At 45.2% G+C, this 21,920-nt stretch overlaps 1 protein-coding gene across 5 annotated transcripts in view; it reads right to left on the reverse strand.

The window, feature by feature from the left end:
• The window catches only part of PADI4 (peptidyl arginine deiminase 4), a 53,336-nt gene that overhangs the window by 24,857 nt on the left and 6,559 nt on the right, over window positions 1-21,920 (reverse strand). For 3 of the 5 annotated variants that reach the window (XM_005544637.4, XM_065529085.1, XM_074018634.1), the window contains exons 2-4: window positions 6,761-6,941; window positions 3,915-3,981; window positions 1,683-1,750 (exon numbers count right to left, since the gene is read on the reverse strand). In XM_005544637.4, coding sequence (XP_005544694.3) covers window positions 1,683-1,750; window positions 3,915-3,981; window positions 6,761-6,941 — 316 coding nt within the window. Of the gene's footprint in view, window positions 1-1,682; window positions 1,751-1,977; window positions 2,013-3,914; window positions 3,982-6,760; window positions 6,942-7,152; window positions 7,282-21,920 lie in introns of those variants that run through there. The other 2 variants (XM_015442010.4, XM_074018631.1) reach the window with 2 other exon arrangements.

Raw genomic sequence — 21,920 nt, forward strand, 5'->3', positions numbered from 1 at the left:
TGAGATGGAATCTTGCTCCCTCACCAAGCTGGAGTGCAGTGGTGTGATCTCAGCTCACTGCAACCTTCACCTCCCGGGTTCAAGCGATTCTCTTGCCTCAGCCTCCTGAGTAGCCGGGACTATAGGCACGCGCCACCGAGCCCGGCTAATTTTTGTATTTTAGTAGAGACAGGGTTTCACCATGTTGGCCAGGATGGTCTCAATCTCTTGACCTCATGATCCGCCCGCCTCAGCCTCCCAAAGTGCTGGGATTACGGGCGTGAGCCACCACGCCCGGCCCCCATCACCTCTTTAGCCCAGTGCCGTTTACACATCTTGCTCCCATATCAATTGATTCTTTGATCTCAAGAGTGGATTTTTGTCTTTTACTGCAAAAGTCACAACTAAATTCACCCAAAACACAATTCATCCATTTAAAAAAAGGACAGTCACATGGATTTTAATAGCTTTCAAGACATGTTAGCCAGGCGGGGTGGCTCACACCTGTAATCCCAGCACTTTGGGAGGCTGAGGCAGGCAGATCACCTGAGGTCAGGAGTTCAAGACCAGCCTGGCCAACATGGCGAAACCCTGTCTCTACTAAAAATATGAAAATTAGCTGGGCGTGGAGGCGCACATCTATAATCTCAGCTACTCGAGAGGCTGAGGTAGGAGAATCGCTTGAACCCGGGAGGCGGAAGTTGCAGTGAACCGAGATGGTGCCACTGCACTCCAGCCTGGGAGACAGAGCGTGACTCCATTTCAAAAATAAATAAATAAATAAATAAAATGTTGAGCTTGACAAACCAAATGCAGCTAAATATGTATGTCAAGATTCTAATCTAAATAGTTACTATTATGTGAACTCTTAATTACTCATTCAGCAAAGTGTGGTACTATTCTTAGAAGTCAGTTAATATCTATCCAAAGATTAAAGCCCATTAAGCAGCCCCACCCTATAGGGATCTAATAGTGATGGCGCCTCCCTTCGCTGGAGAGCGTTTGCCCGCAGGAAATGACTGCGTTTCGAGAGGGATACAGGGATAGGTTCTACTGCTAGAGTTGTAATTTTTCTTCCCACTCTTGCTGACCCCACAAAGGATCTTCATCTTTTTACAGGTCACAGCCCCCAGTGCACACCAGCATAAAATGGTGCAGGCAGCGCTGGGGTTTCAGGTTTACCTGAAGACTCTGGTTTAAGACAGCGTTCACGTGTCCCTTCTGCACATACCACCATCTTGTCTTTCCACAACACACCCTCCGTCTCCCCACCTGGCTCCTTCCCGCCTCTCCCCCTGCCATTTCTTCCTTTCTCTGTTATTGCCCCATGTAGGCAGCTCTGCAGAAATATCTCCCATCAGTCATAGAACATGGAATAGGGAGTTTTTGAGCCAGAGTCTTGCCCACGAATTTCCTCTCTGCTGTGTATTAACTGGGTGACTCAGTAGCGTTTCTAGTTTGTAGGATAACACATTTTCTGAATCCACGATTGGTGAAAATCTGATTTTGTAAAATAGATGGGAAATACATAAACCAAAATATTAATGGCGATGCTAATTTTCTCCGCCCCCCCCCCCCCCCACTTTTTTTTTAACAGTTAACATGGGATGCGTGAGACAGACCAGGATTTACCCCATCACCACAAGGGGGCGCCCGGGGAGAATCCAGCAGAACTAGGAAAGGAGCGTTTGGGTGAGCGGTACCTTGTCTTCCACAGCTCTGGTTGGCTTCACTTTGCCGGTGCGGGTGATGTCCGCGCTCAGGGAGATTTCTGAAATTCCACCAAGTAAGAGGAGAAGGTTGGTGAGGGTCCGGGGTTGGGGCACCCAGCCTGGCCCCAAATGGGCAGGTCCTTTCCCCAGGGGACTGTGTGCACCCATAGTGGGAGCCCCTCTTCCTGTCCTTCAGAGGAGACACAGGTTCAAGGCATCCTTCCCCCATGGCCCCCAGGAAGTCTGGCTACAGTTCGGACAGCAGAGTTGGGGCCTCTGACCATACCTGTTCCCCTTCAGCGGGGCCACAACTGTGATGTCCACCAGACCCTGCGCGTCTGGCCACCCCCAGGGATTTTGGAAGGAATTCCCAGCCACCGCAAAGAGAGGTTCCATGTGAAGCCTCTGCAGGCACACCCTGCCAGGCTCTCAAAAGACTGTGGCCCCAGCCCTCAGTGACCTTGGGGTGGGGGACCCAGTGGTGACACCAGCCCCACCGGCTCTTCATGACATGTGTTGTAACTCTATCTGGGGACAAATTGCAACCATGAACATGCCCCCACTCTGTCCAAATGGCTTGGCTGAGAGAGCAAACATTTGTTTGTAAATCCTTCCTCCTTCATCCGAATATATGACCGCAAGGTCATTCCAATAAAATAGATCTGTGTGCCCCACAGCATGATATGGTGACCCTTGTCTCACATGAGACTGACCCTCTAAACATATTCCTAGCCATGTCTTAGGGCCAGGGAAGCATTGTCCTTTTGTGGTCTGGACTTCCCGACACCTTTACTAACTAATTGGGTGACCTTGGACAAGTCTGTTTAACTCTGTGCCTCAGTTTCCTCATCTGTAAAATGGGATAGTAATAATACCAATTTCACTGGACTGCTGTAAGGATTAAATGTAAAGTCTTAGCACAATGCCTGGCAATTGAGTAAGTGCTGTATTAGTATTATTTAAATATGTATTAATGAATGAAATGCATTAATGAAATGAAACCTGAAGATTTTATAAGCTACATATTATACATATATGTGTGTGTATATATATATATATATTTAGTTTTTGAAACTGGGTCTCACTCTTGTCACCCAGGCTGGAGTGCAGTGGCACAATCATGGCTCACTGCAGTCTTGACCTTCTGGGCTCAAGCAATCCTCACACATCAGCCTCTTGGGTAGCTGATACTACAGGATCATGCCACCATGCTCAGCTAATTTTTAAAAATTTTTTGTAGAAACAGGATCTCACTGTGTTGCCCAGGCTGGTCTCAAACTCCTGGGCTCAAGCGATCCTCCCGCCTCCACCTTCCAAAGTGCTGGGATTGCAGGTGTGAGCCACTATGTCTGGCTGCTACTTATATATTTAATACACATAATGATACTAATCATGATATTATTGTTCAAAATGAGGTCAAGTTAAAGAATGGATTTTACTTAAAGAAGAACATTACATAAATATGTGTTTAGGTGGATCATTGATATGGCAGAAATGGTGAAGATGAGATATAAATAATGGAATTTGAGGAACACTGTCTAGATTATTGTATAAGACAGTGTCATCATCTACTTTTTGTTACAGATATTTGAGGTATCAAAAAGGAATAGAGGGCTGGGCTCAGTGGTTCACACCTGTAATCTCAGCACTTTGGGAGAGCAAGGAGGACGGATCGCCTGAGGTCAGGAGTTTGAGACCAGCCTGGCCAACATGGTGAAACCCCATCACTACTAAAAATACAAAAATTAGTCGGGCATGGTGCTGTGCACCTGTAGTCCCAGCTACTAGGGACGCTGAGGCAGGAGGATTGCTTAAACCCAGGAGGCGCAAGTTGCAGTGAACCGAGCTTGCACCACTGCACTCCAGCCTGGGTGACAGAGTAAGACTCCATCTCAAAAAAAAAGAAAAAAAAAAAAAAAAAAAAGGAATGGAGATGCATATATTGAAAATCCATGTACCTATTTCCTAACTTGAGAAGTAAAATGTTAAGATGCAATTAAAGTTCCCCACACCACCACTCCCACATTGTATTTCTTTGTGGTTCACTGACTAGGGATGGAATATTTCTGAACTCCCAGATGTCTGACTGGCTGGAAACCATGCTTTTCCTCTGCTCAGTGTAAAATAAGCTCCAGGTATAGTTTCTCCTACAGAGACATCCTGCAGGGATTAGGAGGTGGGTAGGAGATGAGACAGCACTCTAGGATCCTGGTTGTCACTTACCCACCCCGGTGAGATAGAGTAGAGCTTTGACTGGTGGAGTCTTGGGTCCATGGTATGAAATCTGAACCTATGGGAGAGCAGATCACTAATGACTTCTCTTAGTCATTCAACAAACACCCACTGGACCCCTGCTATGTGCCAGCTCAGGGTAGGGCACTGGGGAGACAAAGATGGGCCATAGCCTGTAGGGAGTGGCCCCATCCAATGGGAATGGAGGGAAAGCAAAAAGCTTGAATGACTGGTGCTACAGAAGAGCGTCCTATGGGGGCCCAGCAATGGAGACACTCTGCCTGGCAGGGTGGTTTGTGAAAGAGTGCGCTTTGAGGTAGATCTTGGAAAGGGAGTAGGGGCCCAGCACCTGGAGATGGGGCAGAAGAAGCGCTAGAAGGAGAGAGCTGATCATAAGCCACAGAACTGACTCTGGCAAGCAGAAGGGATCAAGGAAAGACCTGAAGAACCAGACCCTGGAAAGGCCGGGTCCTGGGGGATCTGGGGAGCAGGAGCTTTGAGTGGGTGGAGGTCTCTTCAGGAAGAAATGAAGAAACACCAATCCCCTGTGCCCAAGGTTCAGAAATCCTAAGAGAACACCTCAGATTGACCAGAGGAGGGTGGAGCATGTGGGTTGACACATCCAAGCAAAATGGAGGTGGGAAGTTTCCCAAAGCAGAGCCAAAGAGCTGCCACCAGAGGAAGAGGAGCTCCTGAGGGGACACATTGAGGTATTCAGACCTGCCCTGTAGACAGTGGAAATCCAGGAAAATGCCACGGCCATCACTGCCTCTGCCTGGACCATGGTGTCAGCCTTCTGTCAGGTATCCCTGCCTCCCATCCACTCCCTAGTTCCTGTCTACTTGCTAGGCCGCAGTCAGTGGGATCTTTCTAAATTACAAATGCTGTCTTGCTATCTGCTGGCTGAAAACTTTTTATTGGCTTCCTGTTGTTCACAAAAAATGAGGTCCCTGATACCAAACTCTTCAAACTGACTCCCTCACCTCCCTCTCCGTCTTCCTTTCTTGCCATACAGAACTTCCTCAGTTTCCCCAACACGTGTCTCACCCTTTTCTCATCCAGAGAGTGCACACAGGCTGACCCTCTGCGTCAAGCTGTCTCCTGTCTCCTGCTCTTCGGTGGGTAGTTTGTGTCATCCTTCAGCTTGCTGCTTCTTTCAGGAAGCCTTCCCTGACCACCCCCTCCCCAGCCTGCCTGGATAGTCAAGCTCTGTGTTCCCCCAGGGAGAAGCCTGCTTGGCTGGTTCTGCTGGGAACAAGTGGCTGTTGGCCCAGAGATTTGTGGGAACCCCAGAGGGTCCTGTTGAGCCCATCTACAGGCAAAGGGGGTATGGTAGGTGAAATGGTGGTCCCCCCAAAAGATACATCCACATCCTAATCCCTGGAACTTGTGGATGTGATTTCATTTGGAAAAAAAAATCTTGCAGATGTAAGTTAAGGATCTTGAGACCAGACGTGGTGGCTCATGCCTATAATCCCAGCACTTTGGGAGGCCAAGGTGAGCGGATCACTTGAGGTCAGGAGTTTGAGACCAGCCTGACCAACATGGCGAAACCCCGTCACTACTAAAAAAAAAACAAAAATTAGCCGGGTGTGGTGGCGGGTGCCTGTAATCCCAGCTATTTGGGAGGCTGAGGCAGGAGAATCGTTTGAACCCAGGAGGCGGAGGTTGCAGTGAGCCGAGATTGCACCACTGCACTCCAGCCTGGGCAACACAGCAAGACTCTGTCTCAATAAAAAAAAAAAAGGATCTTGAGATGAGGAGATCACCCTGGACTATCCAGTTGGGCCCTAAATCCCATGGCAAGTGCCCTTATGAGAGAGGCGGAGGGGGATTCCACAGAGAAGGGGCAGAGGCAGTGTGACCATGGAAGCAGACTGGAGTGATACAGCCACAAGTCAGACGGCCCCCAGGAGCTGGAAGAGGCAAATCATTACTCTCTCCTGGAGCCTCCAGGAAAATCTGGCCCTGCTGGCACCTGGAACTCAGACTTCTGAACCCCAGAACAGTGACAGGATACATTTCTGTTGTTTTACGCAAACCATGGTGATTTTCTTTTTTTTTTTTTTTTTTGAGATGGAGTTTCGCTCTTTCACCCAGGCTGGAGTGCAGTGGTGCGATCTTGGCTCACTGCAACCTCTCCCTCCCAGGTTCAAGCGATTCTCCTGCCTCAGCCTCCTGAGTTGCTGGGATTATAGGCACTCGCCACTACGCCTGGCTAATTTTTGTATTTTTAGTAGAGATGGGGTTTCACCATGTTGGCCAGGCTGGTCTCAAACTCCTGACCTCAGGTGATCCACCCGCCTCGGCCTCCCAAAGTGCTGGGATTGCAGGTATGAGCCACTGTGCCCAGCCACCATGGTGATTTTCTATACCAGACACAGGAAACCAATTCAGGAGCATGGACCAGCGTTCCATGGGGCTACCTGTCTGTGGCCTCCATAGAACTCAGCATCATTTGCAATTGTTTGTTTACCAGTAGATTCTCTGACACCACCACTCACAGATTATATGAGCCCATGAGGGCTGCACCCTCAGCTGTCTTATTCATTTCTGGATTCCCAGTGCCTGGCAGTGTCTAGCAGTGTCTGGCACGTGCTAGGTACTGACTAAAGATTTGCTGAATAGAGTTTAATCTAAACCCTGACCTCCATGATCCCCCGGCAGCTGTATATTACTGTCCTCAGGGACACTATGGTTGGAAGAAGCCAGCATGAGCTTTTCCCCAGGGAAAGAGGCTCTGCCAGGTTGGTGCTGTGGATTACAGCAGGACAGAGTATGAGTGGCTGCCCTGCTGAAATCCATCCACACTGCCACCCCACAGCTATGACACTCACCTTCTGGTCGCCTGTGCTACCACTGGCTGCTTTCATCGTCAGGGTCACCTCTACCCCAGGGTCCAGGGGCCATGTGGAGGAACCTGTGGACTTCTTCTTGGCTGGAGGGCTGTGGGCAATATCCACGACCACCCCTGGAGAGGCGTTGACGCTGAAGGACGTGCAGTCCTCAGGGGCAGAGCTGTGGATAAGACAGATGGGGAAGCAGAGGATGCGGTGAGGAGGGGCTGGGCTGGCCATGGCTCTCCCAGCATTTCTCCTTGTGTTGGTTAATATTAGGTGTCCGCTTGATTGGACTGAAGGACACAAAGTATTGTTTCTGGGTATATGTGTGAGGGTGTTGCCGGAGGAGGTTGGCATTTGAATCAGTGGACCGGGAGAGGAAGACCCACCCTCAGTGCCAGCATGGCTACAACAAAAGCAGGTGGAAGAGGTGGGATCCCCTTTCTCGCTGGGGCTTCCGGCTGCCTTCTTTCTCCCGTGCTGGATGCTTCCTCCTGCTGCTCCTGCCCTTAGACACTAGACTCCAGGTTCATTGGCCTTTGGACTCTGGGACTTGCACCAGTGGCTTGCCAGGGGCTCTCGGGCCTTTGGCCACAGACTGAAGGCTGCATTGTCAGCTTCCTTGGTTTGAGGCTTTCAAATTTAGACTGAGCCACTGCCAGCTTCTCTCTTCCCCAGCTTGCAGATTGTGGGACTTTGCCTTGTGATCGTATGAGCCAGTTCTCCCTAATAAACACACACACACACACACACATAAACACACACACACACACACACACGCACACACACCGTATTATTCTGTCCCTCTGGAGAACCCTGACTAACACTCCTTTTCCCAATAGGTATAAAAACCAGACAGCAGCCAGTGCTTACTCTGACCATGGGGAGTAAGTACTGTAAGGTTCTCAGGAGGGAATGAGAGCGACAGAAAGCGAATCCCCTGATCTGAAGGATTTGCATTTCAGCTAGAAAACTAGCAGAGGGATGTGCACACTAGCGGCTCCCACACACGGATGTAGGCATGGAGGGGTGTGTGCACCCAGAGGTTTCCACCACGCCACTGTGCACACGCAGGATTGTGCGCGTACAAAGCATCATAGACTTCTGCTCTGGAATTGTGGTAGACCAGGTACTCTGAAGGACCTTCCTCTTAAGAAACAACTGGATCGTGGATAAAATATACGTTTTAAAGCATTACTGAGCTCATGAGAAATAAGGTAGATCTCCAAGGATTAGCCTTCTCCACATGCACATGAACACACGCACATGCACACACACAGTAGTCAAAGTGAAGAATATCAAAGACAAAGAGAGGATCTTAAAGGCATTCAGAAAGGAAAGTCAGATTATCTAGGAGGAGATAACAATCCGATTGGAAGCAGACTTGTCAACAACAGTGACATCCAAAAAACAGTTGTGTCATCTCTTTATAGTATTTTGGGAAATAGTTCGCCCTTGAACAGCACAGGTTTGAACTGTGTGGGTCCACTTCTACTCTGATTTCCTTCCTCCTCTGCCACCCCAGAGACAGCAAGACCAACCCCTCTTCCTCCTCAGCCTACTCAACATGAAGACGAGGCTGAAGACCCTTATGATGATCCACTTCCACTTAATGAACTGTAAATATCTTTTCTCTTCCTTATGATTTTCTTTTCTTTCGCTTACTTTGCGGTAAGACCACAGTGTATAATACATGTAACATACAAAATATCTGTCAATCAACTGTTTATGTTACTGGTAAACCTCCCGTCAACAGTAGTCTATTAGTAGTTAATCTTTGGAGAGTCAAAGTTATACGCAGATTTTCAACTCCACTGGGGGTCAGCGGTCCTATCCGCAATGTTATTCAAGGGTCAATTGTGACTGTTAACCTAGAATTGTGCACTCGTCCAAAAAATATCTTAAAGATATTTTCAGATGAACAAAAACGGATATTTTAAAATCCGACTTTCACCAAGGCGATTTCTAAAGGCATAGTTTAGGAAGGAGGTATCTGATGTCATAAGAACGGTCTGAAGTGCAAGAAAGAATGGTGAACAGATAAAATGGTAAATATTTTAGTAAATCTAAACCAACATTGTATACAAAAAAGTCATAAAAACTGTGGGATAAAAAAGGCAGAATATAATTTGGCAGGAGGATGAGAGAGGTGAAGTATTTTGAGATCCCTGATTAAAAGGGGAATCAAGATATTGTTTAACTCTAGATTTTTAAAACTTATTTATTTATTTTTTCTTCAAGACAGGGTCTCCCTCTGTCACCCAGGGTAGAGTACAGTGACGTGATCACAGCTCACTGCAGCTTTGACCTCCTATGCTCAAGTGGTCCTCCTGTCTCAGCCTCCCAAGTGGCAGGGACTACAGGTGAATGCCACCACACCCAGCTACTTTTCAAAGTTTTTTGTAGAGACAGAGTCTTGCTATGTTACCCAGGCTGGTCTCAAACTCCTGACCTCAAGCGATCCTTCTGCCTCAGTCTTCCAAAGTGCTGGGATTACAGGCATGAGCCACTGTGCCTGGCCTAAACTTTTATGTGCCTGGTCTATACTTTTAAAAGTATTTGGCCGAGCATGGTGGCTCATGACTATAATCTCAGCTCTTTGGGAGGCCAAGGCAGGAGGATCGTTTGCACCCAGGAGTTTGAGACTAGCCTGGGCAACATAGGGAGATCCTGTCTCTACAAAAAATAAAACAATTAGCGGGCATGGTGGCTTGTGCCTGTAGTCATGGATACTCAAAATGCTGAGGAAGGAGGATCACTTGAGTCCAGGAGATCAAGGATGCAGTGAGCCATGATTCTGCACTCCACAACATCTGCACTCCATCCTGGGCAACAGAGTGAGAACCTGTCTTAAAAAAATAAATAAATAGGCCAGGCACTGTGGCTCATGCCTGTAATCCTAGCACTTTGGGAGGCCGAGACGGGCAGATCACAAGGTCAGGAGATCGAGACCATCCTGGCTAAGATGGTGAAACCCCATCTCTACTAAAAATACCAAAACTTAGCCGGGTGTGCTGGCGGGCACCTGTAGTCCCAGCTACTCGGGAGGCTGAGGCAGGAGAATGGCGTGAACCCGGGAGGTGGAGCTTGCAGCGAGCGGAGGTTACGCCGCTGCACTCCAGCCTGGGCCATAGGCGAGACTCTGTCTCAAAAAAATAAAAAAATAAAAAATAAAAACAAAAGGTATTCACCAAAAGAATAGAAATAGCATTTATAAATTTCTACACATGGGAAAAATGCAATAATAAGAACATGAATAGGAGAACTCCATTCCAAAAAAGCGAGGAAAGAGTAAAAGTCCACATAGGGAGAAACTGGACAAATAGAAATAAAAGATTAGTAAGAACAAATTCAAATATGTAAATAATCTCCTGTAATCCCAGCACTTTGGGAGGCTGAGGCAAGAGGATCACTTGAAGTTAGGAGTTTGAGACCAGCCTGGCCAACATGGTGAAATCCGGTCTCTACTAAAAAAAAAATACAAAAATTAGCTGGGCATGGTGGTACGTGCCTGTAATCTCAGCCACTTGGGAGGGTGAGGCAGGAGAATTGCTTGAATCCGAGAAGCAGAGGTTGCAGTAAGCTGAGATCACACCACTGTACTCCAGCCTGGGCGACAAAGCGAGACTTCGTCTCAAAAAGAAAAAAAAAAAGTAAATAATAAAAATAAGTGTAACAGGATTAGTATTGCCAGTTAAAAGAGTTTTCATTAAATAAACAAAATCCAGTAATATACTCTTTACAAGAAACGCATCTAAAATATAAAGACCCAGAAAAGTTGAAAATTTTTAGCAAATGCTAACCCAAAGAGAGCTGGGATGGATATATTAATATCAAAAGAATAAATTATTAGATAAAACAGATTGTTATCAATAGAGAGGATTACAACCTAATGATATACAGTTTAACTTACCTAGAAGATATTCTAAACTTGTATGTATCTAATAACAGCCTCAACATATGTAAAGCAAGGCTGGGCGTGGTGGCTCATGCTTGTAATACCAACACGTTGGGAGGCCGAGGTGGGCGGATTGCCTGAGCCCAGGAGTTAAAGACCAGCCTGAGCAATATGGTAAAACCCCATCTCTACAAAAAATACAAAAGAATTAGCAAGGCGTTGTGGCATGCACCTGTAGTCCCAGCTACTCAGGAGGCAGAGATGGGAAGATCACTTGAGCCTGGGAGGCAGAGGTTGCAGTGAGCTGATACTGCACCACTGTACCCCAGCCTGGGTGACAGGGTGAGACTGTGTCTCAAAAAAAAAAAAAAAAAAAAAGCATATAAAGCAAACATTAATACAAATAATTGATAGGGAAAAGAAGTTGACAAAACCACCATCAGAGTTGAAAATTTCAACTCTTCTTTCTCAATTAACAATAGATTGAGCAGATAAAAATTTAGTAATGATACAGATTTGCTAACGTACTTGATTTAGTGGATATTTATAGAATTGTGTATCCCACAACTAGCAAATATACATTTTCCCAAGCACAGCACACATGGGTCATGGGTCATTTAAAAAAGTGACCATGTAATTGACCATAAAGTTAAGTTTCAACAAACATTAAAAGATAGGTAATATATGGGTAATAGTATATTCTTTGATCATTAGGTAACTAATTAGAAGTTACTAGCATAAAGTATGTTTTTAAAAGCCCCATACATTTGGAAATTTAAAACCAGACATCTCAATAACTCACAAGTCAAAGGACAATTAAAAATGGAAATTAAGTAATAATACTTAGGACTGAGCAATAACTAAAATACCATTTTCAAAACTTTTGGGGAGATGTAAAAGTGATACTTTATACCTTAAATGTTTATATTTTTAAAAAAGAAAGTAAAAGCTGAAAACTAATAGAAAAAGAAAGTGTAATGTAATCTCCCAAAATAAAATAAAGTTGGAAGAAATCTGTGAAATAATAAAACCAATCAATAAAGCCAAAAGTTGGTTCTTAGAATAGACCAATAAAACTGACAAATCTCTGGCAACACTGATCAAGAGAAAAAATATTAGGAAAGCAAATTACTGAAGATAAAGCAGATTTTTTTTTTTCCCTGCAGATAGTTGATAAAAGGTTAACAAAAGACCCACAGAGAACATCCTGTTTAACAGGGAAAATATGAAAACCTTCCCTTTAAAGTCAGAAACACAGGGCTGGCGCAGTGGCTCATGCCTATAATCCTAGAACTTTGGGAAGCTGAGGTGGGCAGATCACATGAGGTCAGGAGTTGGAGACCAGCCTGGCCGACATGGTGAAACCCTGTCTCTACCAAAAATACAAAAATTAACTGGGTAGTGCATGTCTGTAATCTCAGCTACTGGGGAGGCTGAGGCATGAGAACCATTTGAACCCGGGAGGCAGGGGTTGCAGTGAGCCAAGATTGTGCCATTGCACTCCAGCCTGGGTAACAGAGTGAGACTGTTTTTAAAAAATAAATAAATAGGCCGGGCGCGGTGGCTCAAGCCTGTAATCCCAGCACTTTGGGAGGCCGAGACGGGTGGATCATGAGGTCAGGAGATCGAGACCATCCTGGCTAACACGGTGAAACCCCGTCTCTACTAAAAATACAAGAAAATTAGCCGGGCGAGGTGGCGGGCGCCTGTAGTCCCAGCTGCTCGGGAGGCTGAGGCAGGAGAATGGCGTGAACCCGGGGGAGCGGAGCTTGCAGTGAGCCGAGATCGCGCCACTGCACTCCAGCCTGGGGCACAGAGCAAGACTCCGTGTCAAAAAATAAATAAATAAATAAATAAATACATAAACAAATAAACAATCAGGAACGTGGTAAGGATACCCACCCTCACATCTTTTTGACACTGTGTGGATGATTCTAACCACTGCAGCAAAAGAAAAAAAGACATAAAGTAAAACATACAAAGAGTGAAAAGTAAGAAAAAAACTTCCAATATTGACAGAAAATACAGTTGTCTGCAAACCCCAGAAAAATGAATTAAACTTTTTTTAAAATTAAAAATAAATAAAAAGACAAAGTTTAATAAGGTGACTAATAAAGAGGAAAAAATAAATTACATTTCTATACATCAGCAATAAATAGGAAACAAATATTTTTCTTTTTTTTCTAGCAAACCATTTCTTCAAGAAGAAAACAATTTTTAAAAAAAACAGATATAATTTACAAAAGGAAAAAATACTGTAAAGTACCTAAGATAAATCTAGCAAAACATGTGTAAGATTTTTATGAAGAAAATATTCAAACCTTATTGAAAGCCATTAGAGAAGATCCAAATAAATAGAAATACTATGTATATGGTTAAGAAGGCTTATTGCCATAAAGGTATGAATTCTCTCCAGTGGATTTATATATTCAGTGGAATTTTAGGGTTTCTCATGGAACTTGATCAGTTGATTTTTAAATCTACATGAGAAATCCAGGAACTAAGTTGGTCAAGGTACTTGTAAAGAAAAGTAGTAAAAAGTGAGGCACTTTCTCAACCAAGTATAAGACTTCCTATAAAGCCATGGAACTTAAGATGGGGTTTTAACAGCTCAGGCCAAGACAAAGGAAGGATAAAACTTAAAGGAGATAGGACTTGATCTATGACAGAAATAGGCTTGCAGATGGCTGGAGGTAGTAGAGACTATACCATAAATGTTGCTGGAGCAATTGCTCATTCATATAGAAAATACTAAACTGGAAAAATAATTAAATTGATCCCAGCCTCACACCACAACAAAAACCAGCAGGAGGCAGATAAAGACTTAAATGTGAAAGTCAGAACTTTGAATCTCTAAAAGAAGATACAGGATAACATATTTATGCTTTCTCTGAAATAAGACACAAAACCAGTAAACATGAAGGAAAAGATCAAAAAATTAAACTAGATGTAAATAAATAGGCCAGGTGCAGTGGCTCACGCCTGTAATCCCAGTGCTTTGGGAGGCCAAGGTGGGAAGATCACTTGAGCCAGGAGTTCAAGACCAGCTGGGACAACATAGTGGACCCTGTATCTATTTTTTAAAAAATTAAAATCAATTTAAAAATTAAAAAAGAATTTAAATTCTGTTAATTGAAAGACAATATAAAGTAAATATACAAGCACAATCTAAGGAGAATATATTTACAACATAAAACCAACAAAGGCTTAGCATGCAGACTATTTAAAGAACTTAGGCAAATCAACATGAAAACATGAAGAGGTACTTCACCTTACTAACAAGTAAGAGAATGAAAAGGTCAAGACCATAAAGAAATAGGATTTTATACCCACTCAATTGGTGAAAAATAACACTATAGATGGTACAATTCAACAGAAACTCTAACGTACTGCTTACTGGAGTGTGAAGTTAACCATTTTTGCCAAAAAAACCCAACTTGGTGTTATTAGCCAACCCCAAACCCAGCAATTCGATTCCTAGGCAGACACTCTGGAGAATCTCTTTCATGTGTTCACTAGGAGACATGTTCAAGAAAGTTCAGAGTAACCCTTTCTGTAATGCAAACAATGAAACATGGTCTAAATGCCCACAAAAGAATAGCTAATAAATCGTAGTGGATTCACAGTGGAGACTCCCTAGAGAGGCAGAACTCCTTCCATATAAGGTCACAGAAACACTTAGGATTATGTGTGGTTTTTGGGTTTTTGTTGTTTGTTTGTTTGTTTGTTTTGAGGTTAGGTCTCATTCTGTTGCCCAGGTTGGAGTTCAGTGGTGTGATCTCAGCTCACTGCAACCTCTGCCTCCTGGGCTTAAGCTATCCTCTCATCTCAGCCTCCCAAGTAGCCAGGACTACAGGTGTGCACCACCACACCCAGCTAATTTTTGTATTTTTGTACAGATGGGGTTTTGCCAGGTCATGCAGGCTAGTCTTGAACCCCTAGACTCAAGTAATCTGCCACCTTGGCCTCCCAAAGTGCTGGGATTACAGGCATGAGTCACAGTACCTGGCCTAGGATTACATTTTCTATTTTTATCTTTGTATTGAATATTTGTCTTTATATTAAGAGTTATATGTATTCATTATAAAGAATTAGGAAAATACAGGAAAAGTATATGGTAGACAGACTTCTCAGATGGTCCCCAATAATTCCCATCTCTGCTGTTCATGCCCTTGTGTAATTCTCTCCCCTTGAGTATGGGCTGGACCTACTGACTTCCTTCTAACCAATGGAAAATGGTAAGAGTGCTGGAATATCACTTCTGTCATAAGGTTACAATAGAATTCTCTCTCTCTGTCTGTCTCTCTGCCTGTCTCTTGCCTTCTTAGCTTGCTCACCTTGATGAAGCAAGCTGCCATTTTGTGGCATGGAGAGGCCAACATGTCAGGAAACTGAGGGAGGCTTCCAGCCAACAGCCATGGAGGAACTGAGGTTCCAACACCCTACAAGGCCCTGAATCCTACCAACAGCCATATGAGTGGGCTTGGAAGTGGCACCTTCCCCGGTCGAGCCTTAGCATGACTATGGCTCTACCAGTACCTTGATTATGAGAAACCTTGGAGCAGAGAACCCAGCTAAGCCATACTGGATTGCTGACCTGTAGAAATTATGATATAATAAATGTTATCATTTTGAGCTAAGTTTTGGGACAATTTGTTATACAGCATAGATAGCTAATACAGTATACCAGAAGAAAGAAGGAGTGAGAGGGGGAAAAGAGGAGAAGGAGAGAAAAAGAGAAAGAAGAAGGAAAGAAAGAAGGAAGGGAGGGAGGAAGAAGACATAAATTGCCTAGAAGAAAATGAATCTTACCACTTAGAGACTGTGAAAGGAACATACATCTTGGGACCACAAACTCACTAAACCAAAGGGAAGAGTCCTGGGAACTGGGTCCCTCAAACCTGCCTCTCACGGTTCATAAATAAAATAACTATAAAGATAAAAATCTACATACTTCCCTCACAATTGGCCCATAAGGAAATCCCTTGTGGGCCCCAAAGATCTTTACCCTAAAACAGTTCTGTTGAATTTTTCCCTAGCAATGTAAATTTATAGCTTATCTTTTTTTTCTTTCTTTTTTTTTTTTTTTTGAGATGGAGTCTCACTCTCAGCTCACTGCAACGTCCGCCTCCCAGGTTCAAGCAATTCTCCCGTCTCAGCCTCCCAAGTAGCTGGGACTACAGGTGCATGCCACCACGCCCAGTTAATTTTTTGTATTTTTAGTAGAGATAGGGTTCCATATTGGTCAGGCTGGTCTCAAACTCCTGACCTCAGGTGATCCACCCACCTTGGCCTCCCAAAGTGTTGGGATTACAGGTCTGAGCCACCACCCCTGGCTGATAGCTTATCTTTACAGGTACAGGACAAAGGACAGAACTCAAAGTCATCCCTCTGCTCCCCTGAGACAAATGCATATCTAAGTGCTCCCTCTCCACTATGTTTATGTTATCTTATGTAAAAATGCAGATTCACTGAGCTAGATGAACACATAAGTGACTATTCCTCTATGCTGCCTCACAAGAAAATTGTGTTTTCAGTGAAAGGCTGATCAAAGACTCAAAAGGATGCAACTGTTTGTCTCTTATCCACCCACACATTAAAAACATTTCTTCCTCTTCTTCCAATATCCACCCTTTCTCCTTTAAATATCGAAGGCTTCAAAATCATCTTTAGAGAAGGGCAAAGACCTGCCTCCCAGACACGTGTCCTTAACTTTGGCAAATAAACCTCCTAAAATGATGGAGACTTGTCTCGGTCATTTTCATTGATTTACAAGACAATCACTAACATTCTGATGTTGATCCTTCAGGAGATGGAATTTGACATAGCCTTTGAAGAACCTAAGGGTCTGAAGTAGACAGAAGAGGAGATTTCATTCCATCTCCTGCCCACCCTGGCTTGGGCTCTCATTCTACCCTCACGAAGTCAATTTCACATTCTTTTTTTTTTTTTTTTTTGAGACGGAGTCTTGCTCTGTCACCCAGGCTGGAGTGCAGTGGCTCGATCTCGGCTCACTGCAAGCTCCACCTCCTAGGTTCACGCCATTCTTCTGCCTTAGCCTCCCGAGTAGCTGGGACTACAAGCGCCCGCAACCACGTCCAGCTAATTTTTGTATTTTTAGTAGAGACGGGGTTTCACCGTGTTAGCCAGGATGGTCTTGATCTCCTGACCTCGTGATCCGCCCTCCTCAGCCTCCCAAAGTGCTGGGATCAATTTCATATTCTTAAATGAAAGCAATTACTTACAGGCAATTTACTCTGCTCCAGGCACTGTTCACATTCTTTCCACACATTAACTAATTCGGTTCTCACCACCAGCCTGTAAGGCGGGTACTGTTCATTTTACAGATGAGGAAGCTGAGGCACGGAGAGGTGAAGTCACTTTCCCAAACTCAGGGTTAGGCATATTGGATCTCTGCTTCGTAAAGAGAGTGGGGGTGGGCCCTGGCCTGGCCCCTAGTGGTCCCCCATGCTGCTCTCCCTATGGTCAGAGACTGAATGGCCCACAGTTCCCTGCACCTGCCCCCTACTTTCCCATCTCCCAGGCTTTGCGTATCACCTGTCCCTCATCTGGAGGGCTCTCCCCTCCCACATCCTTCTTGCAGAATCCAATCCAGCCCCAAAGGCCCATCTCAGTGGGTCCTCTGCCATTGAATCCTCCCTTTATCACTCCAACCAAAAGGGATTTGTTCCTTAAAATGAGATCAACCCTCTGTGGTAGGCAGAACAATGGTCTCCCAAAGATGACCACAAAGATGACTAGTCCTCCAAACCTGTGAAGATGTTGCCTTACACAGAAAAGGAGACTTGCAAATGTGATTAAGTTAATGATCTTGAGATGGGGAGATTATGCTAGATTAGCCAGATGGGCCCAATGTAACCACAAGTGTCAGAGGCATTTGAACCAGAGCAACTCCATCTTGAATAGGGGCTGCATAAAATAAGGCTGAGATCTGCTGGGCTGTATTCCCAGTAAGGTAGGCATTCTAAGTTATAGGATGAGATAGGAGGTCAGTACAAGATACAGGTCATAAAGACCTTGCTGATAAAACAGTTGGCAGTAAAGAAGCTGGTCAAAACACATCAAAACCAAGATGATGACAAGAGTGACCTCTGGTTGTCTTCACTGCTCATTATACACTAATTATAATACATTAGCATGCAAAAGACACTCCCACCAGCATCCTGACAGTTTATGGATGCCATGGCAATGCCTGGAAGTTACCTTATATGGTCTAAAAAGGGGAGGAACCCTCAGTTCAGGGAATTGCCCACCCTTTACCCCAAAAACTCATGAATAATCCACCCCTTGTTTAGCATATAATCAAGAAATAACTATAAAAATGGGCAACCAGCAGCCTTTGGGACTGCTCTGCCTATGGAGTAGCCATTCTTTTATTCCTTTGCCTCCTTAATAAACTTGCTTTCACTTTATGGATCACCTTGAATTCTTTCTTGGGCAAAATCCAAGAACCCTGTCTTGGGGTCTGGATTGGGACCACTTTCCGGTAATACAAAGCTCTTTATAAGAAGGAGGCAGGAGGGTCTGAGTCAGGGAAACTGTGGTGATGGCAGCAGAGATCAGAGTGATGCTGTTGCTGGAAGGGGCCACAAGCCAAGGAATGTGGGCCCCTCTAGAAGCTGCAAGGAATGAGTTCTCCTCTGGAGCCTCCAGAAGGAACGCAGCCCTGCCGACACCTTGATTTTAGCCAAGTAAGATTCATTTTTTGGATATCTGATCTTGCAAACTGGAAGGTAATAAATTTGTGCTGTTTGAAGTCACTAAGTTTGTGGTGATTTGTTACAGCAGTAATGTGTTATATTAAGTTTACCCCACAGCTGCCTCTTTGCGTATTTTAAGTTCGGCTGAAAGGTTTCTTTGTACATAGCAAGCTATAACCTAACTGGAGGTATAAACAACCCGTGACCTACTTTTATACCAACCACTGTTTTGGCCGATCGCAGGCAGCCAACTGTTCAAACCATGTCCAAATGAGGCAGATGCCGAGCTGTCGTCAATCCAGCTGTTTCTGAGCCTTGCTTCTGTGTTCCGTGGGTCAGTTTCCTTTTTCTGTTCATAAATATTGTTCAACCATGTGGCAGCTCCTGAGTCTTTCTGAACCTATTCTGGTTTGGGTAGAGGGGGCTGCCTGATTCACTAATTGTTCTTTGCTCCACTAAACTGTTAAATTTAATTTGTCTTGTGTTTCTTTTAACAAACAGGAAACTAATACACTCTCTGTCTTTGAATGTCTCTCTCTCTCTCTTTTCTTAAGAGATGGGATCTCATTCTCTCACCCAGGCTAGAGTGCAGTGGCGCAATCACAGCTCACTGCAATTCAGCCTCCCAGGCTGAAGTGACCTTTCCACCTCAGCCTCCTGAGTAGCTGAGTAGCTGGGACCACAGGTACATGCTATCACCCCTGGCTAATTTTTAAAAAATTATTGTTTGTAGAGATAGAGTCTCCTTATCTCCAGGCTGGTCTCGAACTCCTGGGCTCAAGGGATCCTCCCATCTTGGCCTCCCAAAGTGCTGGGATGACAGACATGAGCCACCACACCACGCCTCTGTTTGTCTCTCTTTTGATCCTGGGTAAAACCCTGCACTCTTGAGTGTGATATGATGGCCGAGGTCTGGAAAAGTGGCAGGCAATCAAAAAAACACTTGAACCAAAATCAGCATCTTCATAAGAAAAAAGAAAAAGCAAGGGGCATGTGGTAGTAGATTTTTTAAAAAGTTAGTGTGCTGGCCAGGCACAATGGCTCACACCTGTAATCCCAGCATTTTGGGAGGCTGAGGTGGGAGGACTGCTTTCGACCAGCCTGGGCAAAATAGCGAGACCCTGTCTCCACAGAAAAGAAAAAAAAAGTCTGGGTGTGGTGGCTCACGCCTGTAATCCCAGCACTTTGGGAGTCTGAGGCGGGCGGATCATGAGGTCAGGAGATCGAGACCATCCTGGCTAACACCATGAAACCCCGTCTCTACTAAAAATACAAAAAAATTAGCCAGACATTGTGGCGGGCACCTGTAGTCCCAGCCACTCAGGAGGCTGAGGCAGGAGAACGGCGTGAACCCGGGAGGCGGAGCTTGCAGTGAGCCGAGATCGCGCCACTGCACTCCAGCCTGGCTGATAGAGCAATACTATGTCTCAAAAAAAATAAATAAATAAATAAAAAGAAAAAAAAATAAGCATACCAATTTTCGCCTTGTGTGCATGTGAACGGCAAAAGGTGAAAATATAAAAATGTTTATTCACAGCTCAAAGTCACGGGAAGTCTGATCAAGACATTCAGTCACACTCAGCAGTCAGGTTAGTCTCCCCGCCTCCGTTTGGGAGTTTGAGGTTTAGAATTTCTGTCATCCTCAGTGACATTTCGGTCTTGGCACCTTCTCCCATCCTGACACTGTTGCCTGAGTTGGCGTTCACATACCTGCAGCAGATGACAAGCTAGTCACCTTTCTCTGTGTGGCCATTAACCTTTGTTTTCACAATCATCCTATGAGTGAGCCATTGTTATTCTTTTACAGATGAGAAAACAGGTTCAGAGAGGCAAAGTGACGTGTCTGGGTGCCGGCTGATAATGGCAGGTCTGGGTCCTCTTGCAGCCCAGCCTGGTGCCATTCCTACCACATCGTGACTGCCTCTTTCTCTGCGTTGGTGCCACCCTGCTGTGCCCAGCATCCAGCACTTCCTGAAGACCAATGCTTCCCAAAGTGTGATCTTCGGAACAGCAGCATCTGCCTCACTGGGGAATGTGTTAAAAATGCAGATTCTTGGGCTCTGCTCAGACCTACTGAGTTGGAAACTCTAAGAGTGGGCCCAGAAATGTGTGTTTTTTGTTTGTTTTGGTTTTTCGGAGAGGGGTTCTTGCTGGAGTACAGAGGCACAATCATAGCTCACGGCAGACTTGAACTCCTGGGCTCAAGTAATCCTCCTGCCTCAGCCACCTTAGTAGCTGGGACTACAGGCACACACTACCACATCCGGCTAATTTAAAAAATTTTTTATAGAGATGAGAGTCTCAGTATGTTGCCCAGGCTGGTCTCGAACTCCTGGCCTCAAGTGATCCTCCTGCCTTAGCCTCCCAAAGTGCTGGGATTACAGGCGTAAGTCACAGTGCCCAGCGGCAATCTGTTTTAACAGACTCTCCAGATGCTTTTGATACACACTCAAGTGTGAGAACCACTGCCAAAGAAGATGCTAATACAAGTTTGTTGAATTACCCTGATTTCTGAGTGGAATCAGGGAACCATGCCATGATGCACAGGACAGAATAAATAAAGCATTATGATGGCCAGGCACGGTGGCTCACGCTTGTAATCCCAGCACTTTGGGAGGCCGAGGAGGGTGGAGTACCTGAGGTCAGGAGTTCGAGACCAGCCTGGCCAACATGGTGAAACCTCGTCTCTACTAAAATTACAAATAAATTAGCCAGGTGTGGTGGCGGGTGTCTGTAATCCCAGCTACTCAGGAGGCTGAGGCAGGAGAATCGCTTGAACCTGCGAGGTGGAGATTGCAGTGAGCCAAGATCTCAACATAGAACTCCAGCCTAGGCGACAAGAGCGAGACTCTGTCTCAAAAAAAAAAAAAAAGCATTATGTCTGTGGCATGCATTGTTATTGCTGCTTTCTTATGCAGAAAAGCCATACACACAGCCAGGCATGGTGGCTTACGCCTGTAACCCTAGCACTTTGGGAAGCTGAGACAGGTGGATTGCTTGAGTCCAGAAGTTTGAGACCAGCCTGGGCAACATGGCTAAACCCCGTCTCTACAGGCATCTCCATGACAACTCTGTGACATAGGTACTATTGGAGTTCCCCTTCTACAAATGAAGAAGAAACTGAGGCTGGAGAGAATGCATACACTGGTATTTGTTGAGAGCTACTGTGAGCCTGGCGTTCTATACCCATTGTCTCATCAGCTGAACATTCACGGCAGCACTATGAGGTCCTGCTACTGTGAGGCCGGCATCCCTCTTCCCATTTTACAGATGAGCACACTGAGGCTCTGCCCCAGTCATGCAGTCCCACAGCTTCTGCTGAATGCCCGGCTGAAATGCAGCCACAGGCGGAAGCTAGGGGCAGGGCCGGGGAGACAGGGGGTAGGGGGTGGGTGTTACTGGGTAGGGGTGTTATTTTATTTATTTATTTATTTATTTTTGAGACAGAGTCTTGCTCTGTCACCCAGGCTGGAGTGCAGTGGGCAGTTTCCAGCCAGGAGATGCCCCAGTGGCACTGGTGCCTTTCTGCTCAGGTGCC

This window comes from Macaca fascicularis, chromosome 1, assembly GCF_037993035.2.
Source record: "Macaca fascicularis isolate 582-1 chromosome 1, T2T-MFA8v1.1".
NCBI classification, from domain to species: domain Eukaryota; kingdom Metazoa; phylum Chordata; class Mammalia; order Primates; family Cercopithecidae; genus Macaca; species Macaca fascicularis.